Source organism: Manis javanica, chromosome 1 (genome assembly GCF_040802235.1).
Source record: "Manis javanica isolate MJ-LG chromosome 1, MJ_LKY, whole genome shotgun sequence".
In the NCBI taxonomy this organism is placed as follows: domain Eukaryota; kingdom Metazoa; phylum Chordata; class Mammalia; order Pholidota; family Manidae; genus Manis; species Manis javanica.
The window spans coordinates 198,261,240-198,275,359 of record NC_133156.1 but is presented as its reverse complement, the minus strand read 5'-3'; the positions used below and the strand labels follow the sequence as shown (position 1 = coordinate 198,275,359).

The following is a 14,120-nucleotide window of genomic DNA, read 5'->3' as shown; positions in this document are numbered from 1 at the left end:
GACTATCTATGGTTAAAAGAACATATGGGATGTGAACAGATCCCAGAAATGGGCTGCTTTAATTTGTCTGATGGTTCAAGTACAGTTGGAAAATATCCATCATATCATAGATAAATTTTCACAAATGCCTAGGGTGCCTAAATGGTTTTCTTGGCTTCACTGGAGATGGCTGGTAATTATAGATTTGCTTTGTTTATGTCACCGTATTCCTATTATGTCAATATGTGTGTGCAAATTAGTTAGTAGTTTAAAACCTATACATACTTAAGGTACTATACAAGAAGATATGTCAAAGAAATAATCAATCCTCCCAAGTTTCCTTCATATGCTACATCTATAGCTTTTCTTCTTCCTTCCTAATTACAAACTTTAAATAGAATTCGTGCCTCATATCGAATTTACCGAGTATCATAATTCCTCCAGGTGGTAAAGATACCTCGAGACAAGTGCTGGGCATAGAAGCCACAGGGCATAAATCTGCAAAGAAGTAAAAAGCTAACCTTTGCAAACAATATGGCTTCTCTCTCACTTACCAACTTTACATTTCCCTGTATGGCCCCGGAAGATGACTGGTTAGCCAGAGACGGGTAAGATTCCTCAAGGGAGGAACAACCTAAGACAGGCACAGTCGCAGGGGGGCCATCAGGTGAGAATTTGGGGATCAACAGAGGTGAGGCTCAGAACCTCACCCCCCCTGCTTTGAGAGAAATCTTCTGCATCCGTGGATGTCTTGCTGCCCTTGTCTAGCCTGGATTAATACTTAGTCCATAGGCACACACCTGATCATCTGATCATCTACATTTGCCTTCTTACAGCACTAAACTATGTTTTCTACCTTTATCTTGCATCTACCTACCACTTCAGCATTTTATTAAAAATAAAAATAATAATAATAATAGGAGAAATGTGGGATCAACATATAAATCAAGTACAAAAATCAAATGAATATTCATATTTGACCTGATGGTTTATAGGTCATATTGCATGATCAAAACCGAAAGTTTCTGTGATGACTGCCCTTGTACTGTTCACCATGTAAGAATTTATTCACTCTGTAAGAATTCGTTCACCATGTAAGAACTTGTTCGTTATGCTTCAGAAGATTGGAGACTGACGAGAATTAGGCTTGAGATGGATTAATGATTGTACATTGAGCATTGACCCCCCTATACTGAATTTTATTGTTGTTAACAACCATTTGATCAATAAATATGAGAGATGCCCTCTCAAAAAAAAAAAAAAAACAAAACAAAAAAAAAAAAAATTATATAAAAAAGCAGAAATTTAAAAAATTTAAATTGTCAAAAAAAAAAGTATCTTGGCCAAGCATACATCCATCCCTCAATATATTAATATTAAATTTATCCAAAAATTGAGAAGTGAAGAAAAGGGTGATGGATAATTAATTATATTTGTATTTATAAGCTTTGTTCCTTCTACTAAAATTTTATCTCCCTATTCACATTTGATCAGCTGGAAAATACTGAAATATGGCAAAACAAAAGGGAAGTAAAACACCAAAACACCCCAAACGTCAAAATTTTAACTATGTAAGCAGCTGATGTCCCTGTTATGGGCAAGTCTCTCCTCTCCAATAAGCATCAATGGACCAGCCACTGACTGCTACCTTCTGCTACCCCATGATGGCCAAGTAGGAGGTTGAAGACAAAGAGAACTGTTGCCTAACTTCCTCCACTCCTCTTCCTAATAAGTTTCAAATGCCTCAAGATGTGCACACAGAAAAAAGAAACAGTCTGGTATATTTAGGACAATGAGGACAGGCAAGATTGCATTAACAACTCTTTTTAAAATAATGGAGTCCCATTGTGGTCGAGATCATTAACAGGATACCCTTTTCTTCAACTAAACAGCAACAAGTACCCTTTCAACAAAGAGTCAGAAAACAGGCTATCACCTGAATTCTCCCATAAGAACCTTGGAAAAAATCTCTGAGTTTTATGGAATTTGTACTCTTAGATCCTTCTGGGCTCTAAAAACTACATTCTTCTACTTTTGACAATGATGTTTAAATAAATCATAAAGCTCAAGTTCAGGCAGCAGAGGAATAACAGAAAGCTGAAGTAATATGCTCTTGAATACTCAGAACAATTGAGAGTATCTCTCTCTTCAGAAGCACACCAAGCCTATATTGTACAGTGACAAGGCAAATGCAGAACAATTTTTCCTACTATATAGTCACATATCAAACAAAAAGAATGGAATAAAATCTATAGTGTGGAAACACTAGGCATAAAATTATATAAAACATGAAAATAATAAAAGATAACCAAATTTTCTTTTATCAGATTCTAAGAAATAACAGAAATCCAAAATCACTTTCACTGTCATGTTCTCAATATTGTCACTGTCATGTTCTCAGTATTTAGTGACACTAAACATTTTAGTGAAAATACAGTCAGAACTTGATTTAAAAGCAAGTTACTTAACTAAGTTAGTTACTTAACTAAAATGTGCAAATAATCCAAAATACTTTATTTTTACCCATTTTGTGTCAATTTCTTTTTTCTCTAATAAATCTTTATCAAATTACCAATCATTAGGTTAAAATATCTTGCTCCTCCTCTAGGAACAGGAATAAGCATAGAGACAGCAAAACAGAAGCCACAGAAAACGAAGCTGAACAGAAGAGTTGAAGGAAGAGATAAACAGAATAACTGGAGCCACAGCTATGGGTACAACAAAGCATGTAAAGTTACACTTACCTTTCAAGTACAGGGGGTATTACTAACTCAGGTCTCATTAGTGCAAGATTCTGCAAAGCCTGGGCTGCTTCTAAACTACCAGTTTTGCTAAACATAGCCAAGAGGACAGGTTGAATAATGCATTGTACAAAGTCTGTAACATCTTGATCAGTGAGCTTATGGCTATCAGGCACAGGAGTTAACCAAGAAGGCTTCTTATATCTTTCACGATGCAATCTTCTAACAACACTGTTTGGCAACCGCTGAAGTAGTTTCATTAACTTGTTCTGCAGACAGAGAAGCAAAAAGTCCTGGGTAAGTTCTATTTTCCACAGAGATATTCATGGTCCCTCTCTGCCCTCCGAAGTAGAGATTTTTAAAACAGCTTTTAGAATCTTATTACAAAGGCCTGCACAGCATAATAAGATAGAATACAATCACTGATAATAAAAATGCTTTCCAAATGTCATTTGTAATTTCTAGCACCATACAAATCTTCCGCTATGTGAAAAGCCACTTTAACCAGGCTTAAATTAAAAAAAAAAAACCTGACACAATAAAACTGAAGATTCCATGTTTTGTGGCATTTTGTTACCAGCTCTCACACCACTGTTATCTTTCTTTTTTTTATTAAGGTATTGCTGATATACAATCTTATAAAGGTTTCACATGAGCAACATTGTGGTTTCAACATTCACCCATATATATTATTATCAAATCTCTCCTCCCACCCCATTACAGTCACCGTCCAGCAGTGTAGTAAGATGCTATAGATCTACATAGATGTCCTATTCAGTGTAGTAAGATGCTGTTGATGATACTTGTCTTCTCTGTGGTATACTGCCTTCCCTGTGACCCCCCTACACTATACTTCATTTCTATATGTTGTGTGAATACAGTAACTTAATTTGAACCTAATCACTTACACATAGCCAAAGTGTATATGAAGGACAGAAAATGTATTACAGATTGCACAACTAAATGTATTACAATTAGTCGTGACCATCTATTAAAAATCTTCAAATGCCAGAATGAAAAACGAACATACTTACCAGCCAGCGCCCATTATTTGAAGGATGGTAAAAAGACGTGATGCTGTTAAACAAACCAGCCAAGTGTTTTTGCACTAGCTTACTTGGTCCGCCCTATTCAGACAAGAGTAAAAATATCAGTACCCATGTTACCTTTTAAAATTGAAGGGGTTAACAGGTCTAAGCCTACATATAAATTTCTGTATGGTTCATATTCATCCTGATAAAAATCAATTCTACCTCCAAAGATTGAGTCAAAAACAATTATCTGATAAACTTCAAATAAATCAGTTCAAAACTTTCTACTAAAGGGTAGCTTACTGATACCAACTCAGAAAACTGAAAAGACATCTTTGATAACCATCTTTTACTCTTCTGCAGTCAAATAACTTTTGTCACTAAGATTATCATTTTAAAATACCAAGAGTGGTAATATCAGGCATTAAAGGCATTCCTTAAATGTCTCAAGAAGTGAATTTCTCAGTGTGGGAAATGAAGGTGAGATTTACATAAATGTATTCAAGTATTTTATTATTACTTCTAAATGTTTTAAATGACTTAGCCTTTTTCATTTAACTATGTTGACTCAAAAGAAAAAAATACATATATTTTAAATTTATTATCAAAACAAACATGCAAAACAATCAACCAAACAACAGAACCGGGGAGAAAAATGAAGAAAACACCTAACATTTATCTGATCAAGTTGAATAACCCTTGGGGTTAAAGTACAGGTTAGCTCTGAAACCTCCTGTATGTCTCAAGATAACGATCTTTCAAGAAACAGCACAGACCTAAGGTAGAACGTCCAGTTATGAGTCTTCCTATGGAAATAACATCCACATTCATGTTTCCCTGTCTAGAACAGGGCAACTACTGAGAGGCCATAATAATTCCACAGTAAAATACCAATGAAAATTATCAAAATTCCAACATAATTAGCATTTCTGATTTCAAAATTATATTCAATATTCACATGTAACACAAAATGAAGCTGCCAGTGAGAACAACTGTGTGACAAAGAACAGCAACATTAACTAAAATAAGGCTGATAGTAATCACTATCTAATACAGTGGCTCCTAAAAAATGAGTTCCAACTCCCTGCTTATCCAAATGTTTTTGCTCTTGGTGGACATTACAAAGAAATATTTTAGGGAAATGGAATTTTCCCTTTGCTTTATAATGAAATAGCAAAAACAGAGAGCTTGAACTTTTTTTTTCTCCTTTTCATCTTACAATGAAACTTAAGAGCTAAACTTTTCACAACCATATTCTGCCTTTTCCACAGAAACAACCAAACAAATAGAATATTCTGGGAGAAATTATCAAACACAGTAAGTCAAGGAGAGAATTGCACAAGTATTATGTGTAACAATCCAGAAAATTATAAAGTTGCTCTAATACTTTTATTTGGAAGATGACATTGAAATCCAAGCATGTGGATTTATTTTTACTTTACTTCAACATGTCAGTAAAATACTTCAACATGTCAGTAAAACACTTCTCCCTTTACTAAAATTACTTTGTTAATAAGCTTTGTGTTCAGTGTAATGTTTGATGTGAACACTGACAATGAATGCATTAATTCTGAGCATATGCAGAAACCTGAGCTCTAGTCCTGCTTTTATCATTATCAGTTTGACCTTGGGAAGATCCTTTTATCTATGAGTCTAGTTCTTTCTCCATAAAACTATTACAGACATTCTGAATCTCTCAAAACTAAACTTTTCACTCTATTTTTAAGATCCACTGATTAGTAAGTTTTATAAGTGGTACCTTATGACTATATTGTGGGTCTCATAATCATAAACTTACTAGGTCAGAGAATACCCAAAAACCAAGTGAACAAATAAACCAGTAATATAGATTTATGTGATTATACAGGATTTTTGTATTAACACAAAATTTAGATAAGCTATATAAAACAAATGAAATGTATTACAAACCATCATGGCAGTGATCCATATTACAGCATGTCCTATATCATAAGCATTTGTTAAAAATCTTGGAACTAACACTTGACTGCTTCCCACTGGGAGGTTCAAGCTTCTCAGAATTCTTGTAAATATCTTTAAAAAGAAAAAAAGAATTGAGAATAAATATTTACAGGTATCAAATAACTCTCTCCTTAAATAACTCAACTGTTATATATTAGTATTATTGGATGTATTCTCATTTGATCAATTTTTCAGCATAATTATACTGTTTAATCTGCTTTATTCTTTAAAAAATTATATAAACATCTGTACTTTCGTTTATTACACTTTGAGGTCACAGGCATGTGGCTATGAAGCTGCTATATCCAAACACCCAAAAGAGACAAATGAGATATAAATAGAAAAAGGCAAAATGTGGCTTAAACATGCACTTAAACAAGAAACAAGAAATATTTTGACTCCTTTCTGTCTAAATGCATATCAAATTATTTTTCCTATGCGTTCATTCCATGTCAGGGATGCACAAAGTGCAAATATCCTCCAGCAGGTTACTTTCCCTCTCAAAATTTTAATGAGTTGATTTCTCCCCTAATTTGCATATTATTTATTTACAGATAAGGGGTCCCAAAGTGGGGAAAATTTACCTTCCTTAGCTTCTATTGACCAGCAAGTGAGGAAGACAGCACAAAGGCTGAGAGAGCATTTGCCCTTTGCTGCTCTCTAGCTGCCCTACTATCACTGTGCGCATCAGAGTAACTAGATGTCCACATCAGCCCTCCAAAAGCTCCACCGGTGATTCTACTGCAGGTGAAGCATGACTGAAATGCATTGTTAAGAACATCATGCCTAGAGACAGTCTAGCTTTATTTACTCTAGGAAAATATATAATGTGATCTTAAAAATGAGAACTCTCCTGAATAGAAATCAAATACAATAAAAAAAATTTGTTGAAGGTATGAATGAACAACACTTTGAATAATGTACATAGTACCTTCTAAATTACCCCCTCTGAAAGTTACAGTTCATGACCTGCACAGATAAGACAAAAATCACACATTTATGATACCTTGATACAATCCAAGTACTTTTTAAAAATAAATGATGCATCTCTTTGAATTATGTTTTTACTAATGATCAAAGAATATTTTATGTGGTGCTAAGAATACAAAACACACTTTCCCTTAAAAACACAAAGGTGATGTCAGTGCTATTGTATATGTTCAAATGCTTTTAATTACCTTTGGTACATATGGATCCCAATCTATGTATCCTATATTATCTGTAGCCAATCGAGCAAAGAGATTTACTAGTTGCTGAAAGTAAACAAAAAAAGAAAAACAGTTAATACATTTGTTGTTGTTCAAGTGTCAGTCACACCCTGTATTGATGTGTTTTTGTTTTGTTTTTAGCAATCATTATTAGAACAACTTAATACATGGTTTATGACTCAAACTTTTAAAAACTCCAAAAACTTCAGTTCTGATTCTGTCACCCATTTAAAATCAATTGCAGGTGAAGGGCTTATAAAAGGGCAAATGACAAAGCATAACCTAAAAGGCAAACAGAAACTGAAATTTTAATCCAACAAGCATGTAGAAAATATCGACTGTGTTCATGCTAGTAAGGGTAAAAAAGGGCAAACAACAGGGACTTAACATTTCATGCATTTCACAATACGTATCTACATTTCTAGATTTATTGATAAAACCAAAATAATGTCTATTTCTGTTAGAATACAGCAAATAAAGTTCTTAAAAACTGAGTACAACACTGCTAATAGTCAATGCTAAGGAACTGAAGTTACCTAATCAAATGATCATATATAGTTATTTCTAAACTAAGATGTATAGGAGGAAAAATGGGATACTCACCCCCTCCCACTGTGGGAGATTTTGCACTGAAACCCAAAGGCCAACTAATTCATCGAACCAAAGTCTGAAGAAGAAAAATGTTTTTATGAATAGCAAGTGATTTATAGAAAAGTGGTTCAAAGCCAGGTATCCTTTGTATTTTTTTAATCTATTATTCTTACTGATTAACTACATAAACTCAGAAAAAATAATGCTGAAAGTTACAAACTTAATGGAACAAAGGCTTTTTGTCTGAATATTCCCTTCCTATGTATTTATACTAAAAACTAATTTCATCAAATTTTTACTTCATTGTTACATAATTACTGTCCACTCTCTTCTAACACTGTTGACAAGTTTCTCCTTCCTCTCCCTGTTTTCTCCTTTAATGAGTTCCTATTACTATCTGTTTTTGCAACTCTCCCTTACTTTCTTTTCTTTAGCAGGCCAATTAGTAAGTATGCATTAATTAGCACTACAGTAAATGTTTCACAAAAGACATGAGCCACTTAAGTGTTAGGTGCAATGAAATTATAGCAGGGAAACTATTTCGAAGAAATAGAAGGGAATACAGGGACAAGAAATGTTTGAATATTATTAACCAATCTTGGCAAATGTCCAAGAAATTAAAAGTTTTTATAATTTTTGAATTAAAATTTCATAAATATACAGTTTCATATGAAACTTGATTTGACATCTCACTATTAAAAGCATGGGTGAAGGTGGGGGAAACCTAAGCATGAACCCACAACACAGTGACAATTACTATTATCTTTCTGTGTTTTTGTCATGCCTTTTTCTTTTTTCATTGAAGTACAATCTAAATATTTATCATTCTAGGGTTTACTATATACTTACAGACATCTAGGAAAAAACAGTTCTTAAAAATGGTAAAAAGACTAGAACAAGTTAAAAATAAATATTTATAAGACCCTAGGAGAACTATACCTGATGAGGATTAAAGCTGTTTTATTTAAAAAAAACAAACAACACATTTCATTTCCCTAAACTGTGCAATTAAACATTTCTATCACTGCCTGTTTATTGACATTTCCCATTCCTTTTTGCATCTATTATTCTTTTTCTCTTGATTTAATTAAAGTCCCTATCTTATTTGGCTTAACAGACAAACAAGCATTATTTTCTCTTTATTTACAATACAATCTTATGTTGAACTTTTTTTTTTTTACTTTTTATTGCTTTACTAGTTTGCCTATATATCTGTATTTCCTGCTTTATTCTAGACTTTAACAAGAAATATATGTACTTACTTAAAACCTTTATGATGAAGTTCTGGAGGAAGGGAGGTAGGAAGAAATATTTCAAAATAAGTGATGGACTTTTGCATTGTTACATCAAAAGGGCACATCAAAGGCCTCCATTCTTCTAGCATCTCAGCTGTGGCATCTACTGGAAAATATCTAATAAAGAAGAAGGCTTCCATGTATCTGATCATAAAAGCTCTACAACATTAATATATGACTGACAGAAAAAAGGGAAGAAGGGAATGGATTTCCTAAGATATATCAAACACTACAAATGTCAAATCAGCCTACAAGAAGCACATTTTTACAACTCTAAATACCATCACACTTACGATAAGGTATATTTTCTTCTGTGGGACTTAGAAAAACGCTGTAAAGTTGATGAAACTCATAAAATACAAAATCACTCAAATCATCTACAATCTTAAACATGGTGGTTGTATTTTTTCTTGTGTGCTATGTATTAGCAATAGAAAAAAGTATTATCATTGAGAATCCACTCTATATAGAAATGGATAATCACTAAAGTGAGAAAGAACATCAGCCCAGAAATCTCTAGGCACCTTTGGACAAACCACCTGCCCTCCCTGGACCACAGAGCTCTCCTGTTTACAACAGAAGATGGGACTAGATGATTATGGTCCTTCAGGCTCTAACTTTTCATTAATTCTAAAAAATGGGCAGGAGCATCCTGGGATAGAGAAGATTTACAAAATTAGTATCTGAAGTACGCATACACACACACACACAAAGGTAAACAGATAAAGACGACCTACATATAATTACTATATATCCATAAAGGGGCTTAAAATAACAAAACATATAAGAAATTCTGTTTTGGGTATGGCTGAAAAAGTTAGGAAACCCTTTCAAATACACTTGTAGATTAGGTTTTGTCTACACATCATATTAATCCTATTGTATTTTTATACCTCTGTATTAACTAGAGGCACAGTTCATCCCTTTGCCTGAAAAATACAATTACATTTCTAGCAATACTTCTGTTGAGTTCATCAAGCATTTTGTTTTACAGCAGGTTAGAATTTTTAAAAAAGGCAGAATATATTCTGCCTTGAAAGATCTCATATATCAATTCCCCTTCCTAATTTTTCAGAATTAACTGTTTGCCTAGTACTCCAAACTAAAGGCTTAGTAGTCCTGTCAATTACCTAAGAATCTAAAAACCAGTAAGTACCTCAGTGATGATCAAGTTTCCTGAGGAAATAGGCCATGAGGATAACTGCCTAGCACAAAATGGCTTATAACTTAGGTTAGATCTTAAGCCTCTTAAAAGGGAGACCTTTTATATCCTGAAAATACATTTGCCCAAGACTGAGTAATTTAGTATCTCAACAACAAATATCTGATATATAAAATAACTTCAGTTCACATTACAAGAATGTGACATAGGGATTTCTGCTCAAAAGAATTCACTGCATCTATAGTAGAGTAAGTAGTCTTACAACAGCCTGATAAACAAAAATGAGAAAATAGTTCAAGTCCACAGAAATGGACATTAATTAAGAAAGACTAAAGTCTATCCATATTCATCTTTAAATATCAGAATACATAGGTATTTAAAGTCAAATAGCCTACTGAGAGAGACCATACTAGAAAAAAATGTATGGACTACTTATTACTCATTTTTAATGCAGTAATACCTACAATGCTCATTTTGGGAAATATTTTTGATCTCAAGGAAAACCTTTCAGAAATAAAGATGATTACAAGTAAATAATGGCATTCTTACTATATAATAGGTGACTGACACCCACACCACTTAAAAATGCCTAAATTTATAAATCAAATCTGAAAAATTCAGTTCAATAGTTGGAAATGTTATGTTTACCCAGTAACTAAAATCACAATATCAGAAAATACTTATACCTTTAATTCCCTCTTCAAAGCATACTAAAGAGGGGGGAAAACCCACAGAAACAAGAAGAAGCTTTATAAATTGAGAAGCTACTTACGGTCGGCAGCTTTTCACGAGTGTTTTGAGAACATTTTCTACAGAACTGGAGGGGAAAAGCCATTTGATGAATTAGGTTGGCATATTTTAAACACATATCTAATTCAATTAATAACTATCTCTAAGTATGTTCATAGTTAGAGATAATCCGTATACATGCAGTAACTAATCCTTCTCTTTTGTACAAATAGAACTTCTGAGGATCAACTACCTAAACAACCTAAATTAGTCTTTCCTTTGCCCTCACTTTGCTCATTCTCTGCTGTGAACTAAAGGAAGAAAACTAGGAAAAGGACAAATCATTTTCAATCTTTACAAAGTAGGCAGTAATGACCATATATATCAACACATCAGAAAGTATGCTCAGTGGCTTAAAATTTCAAATGCTAAATTTTTATTTTTATTAAAGTGCTTTTACTCCAAACCACAAACAGCAGACAAAATCTGGCACACTTCTATCAGCAACTGCCAGAAACTAGTTTTCTGTAACCAGCTGATAAGAGTACTATAACTCTCTAAGGTACTTTATTGCCAGCCACAGTTAGCATAAAAAAAAAAAAAAAAAGGCTACTGTTACACTTTTGACCAGCTAAAGTTTAACTAAACTTAAAAATTTAGTTAAGTAACATTAAAAACTATGACTTAAATTCCAACTTGCAGGTGGCTCAAGTGAATACAGGAAAATGACATACATGTTTGTATATGAATTTATAATAAACATTTCTGTTTTAAAGCAGCAGCCAATGTGTACTGGTTTAAACATACATTATCAAAATGGAATATTTAAACTAATAAGACCACAGGCACAAGAAGTCAAATGCAATCAACAAAACAAAGGGGCATTAAATAATTTTGAAATTATTTTGAAATAAATAATTTACATACAGTGTTATGTATGTAAGTAAAAATAAAACAAGTCCCCAAATCTCAAGGAAAAAAATTATGAGGGAAAGGGGTAACTTTCAGGCAGTGCTTCCACGTGACACTTTTCTTACTAAGCTTCTTGAAATTCTTAAGTCCAGAAGTCTATCCAACTTCTCTGAAAGCTTAAGGACTAATCTGTCAAGAAATTCCACGTAATAACAGAAACCAAACTCAGCACAAATAATCAATGTGTTATATATAACCAAGAGAGAAAACTGTAATTTCATTACTTTAAGCAGTAAGAACCCTTTAATTTCAACACCACTCAGAAAAATAGTAAGTGAAAAGGAAACCATTTTTCTAAAATAAAAAAAAAATGACCATATGGCCAGAGAACCATCACAGAGCATTTTCTCTGATTATTAGAGAGAGATTCTACCTTTTCTTACAAAAAAGCTAAGCAAATCAGAAACACAGAATTAAGTTTAGAGAATATCTCATTAGAGAATATCTCAGTTTGCCTGATAAAAAAAAAAGGGCAAACCTCTCTCCAGCTATATTTAAAACTTCCTGATGACCACGACTATGATTTTTTACTTCTGGGCATTTCTAAAGTGACTATAACAAGGCTATGTATTTGTACACATGCGTGTGCACACACACACGTATGCACACACAATTTATTTACAATGCTCAAACATTTTCTGTCAGGGCAACAAAGAGCTCAGATCTTTGGATCTTCTTTTAGTTTGGACTTTAGAACCTCATTTAGAAACAAATTACAGAATAGGCAAGGTTTAAAGAACCATCTCGTTCCCAACTAAATAACAGATCAACTTAAATGCCGAGTGTAAAACTGTAACTCTAAAATGGTTAACTTTCTGTCCAAATAAATAAGTAGATCTACAATTCTATCAGTTCCTAAAGTTTATATTCAAGTTAACTTTACATTTATTTTACTGTTTCTATGGCAACTCATCTGAGAGCATAACCCTGAAAACCTGCTATTTTCACTGATAAGTTTTCTTTTCTAAGAACCTACTTTCATATAATATAAAAAATGATTCTAGAAAGCAAGTCATAAAAGGCTGCATAGCTATAATGTTTTCTCCAGTTCCCTTCACTCTTCTGAAGAACTGGAGGTTAATTATACTTGAAATACCTCATTCCACTCATTAGAGGACTAGGATATGTGGGAATGTGATTTAGTTCATCTAAATAAAGTCAATTTCAACCCCTTCTTATATATAAGGCTTGTGCCACTGGATTTATACTCTTTATCCAGAAAAGGGTACAATCTCTCTAACCTGTGATATCTGTATAGTGACCTTTTGTGATTCTTGTAATCTCTCAAGATGAAGGGAACAATGTTTCTGTTTAAAAATAAAATAAAAGGTTAAGGCTAGATGCTACTAGATGTATTTCACTAATTTTTAGAGGGAGAAAAAAATATCTACATACTTTCCAAATGCCTGAAATTTGTAATACTACAGTATTTGTTAATACTAACAATTCAAAACACTTCAAAAATATCAAAAGGGATCTATAAAGAAACTAAACTTTGGATGGGTTTTCTCATACCCTATTTCCTCTTAGAAATGTTATATTGAAAAGAAAGTAATTGTATATCATGCATTGGTTCACAGCTTGGGCTTAACGTCAGAGATCTGAATTTGAATACCAGCTTTGCTATTTACTAGTAGTGCAATAATATTACAGCTTCAGCTTTTCCATCTGTATTAAGAGCAGTAATACCCACCTCTAATAAGGATGTTACACAAATCAAATTAGATAATGTAAATGAAGCAATTATCTGGCCCAGAATCATGAACAATAAATGTTAATTATAATTACCATATCATATTCAGCCAAAACACATTTTCAATCTCCTTAAGAACTAAAATTCTGTGTACATTTTGTTTTTACATTTATTCTACTGCCTCGGGGTGACTAATGATTTCTCGTTTAGGAAATCACATCAAAATTAAGAAATTCCTCTCCCAACTGTAACACTATTTATTATGGCAGAATGTAAGTTCTTGTCCCAGTTCTTGAGCTCTTATCCCAGCTTCAACAAATGACTGTGAATTTTCCTTTCTGGGCCACAGTTTCCTTAAGATGACATTCTTTATGGTTCCTTATGATGACATTTAAAACACCAAATGCCAAATATGTAGCAGAGAAACCCAAGAAAAGCCAAAAACTATAGTCTCCAGTAATCCAGTCATTGAGATAAAACACTTCTATAAACCTGAAGGTCTGTCCCTCCTACTGCCTTGGTCTTACCTATCAGGACAATGTTCACCTCTAAACCAGAGAAAAGTACAGGAAATGAAATATTCAACATGAGAGTAGTGTGGACTGCCCATAGCCAGAAGTTCTTTCAGTTTCACTTGGCATTTCTTGAAATAAAATGTGACTTCCAAACAATCATATTTGTTTCTTCATAAAGGAATTGGGAAACTGTAACACTGGCATGTTCTACATACCTCTGCCTT

At 33.2% G+C, this 14,120-nt stretch overlaps 1 protein-coding gene across 5 annotated transcripts in view; it reads right to left on the bottom strand.

Moving 5' to 3' along the window:
- The window catches only part of PSME4 (proteasome activator subunit 4), a 105,808-nt gene that overhangs the window by 62,238 nt on the left and 29,450 nt on the right, over positions 1 to 14,120 (bottom strand). For all 5 annotated transcript variants that reach the window (XM_036991368.2, XM_036991369.2, XM_073213278.1 and 2 more), the window contains exons 4-10: positions 10,760 to 10,804; positions 8,793 to 8,942; positions 7,543 to 7,606; positions 6,910 to 6,984; positions 5,681 to 5,803; positions 3,755 to 3,847; positions 2,724 to 2,989 (exon numbers count right to left, since the gene is read on the bottom strand). In XM_036991368.2, the coding sequence (XP_036847263.1) occupies positions 2,724 to 2,989; positions 3,755 to 3,847; positions 5,681 to 5,803; positions 6,910 to 6,984; positions 7,543 to 7,606; positions 8,793 to 8,942; positions 10,760 to 10,804 (816 nt within the window). The remainder of the gene's footprint in view (positions 1 to 2,723; positions 2,990 to 3,754; positions 3,848 to 5,680; positions 5,804 to 6,909; positions 6,985 to 7,542; positions 7,607 to 8,792; positions 8,943 to 10,759; positions 10,805 to 14,120) is intronic.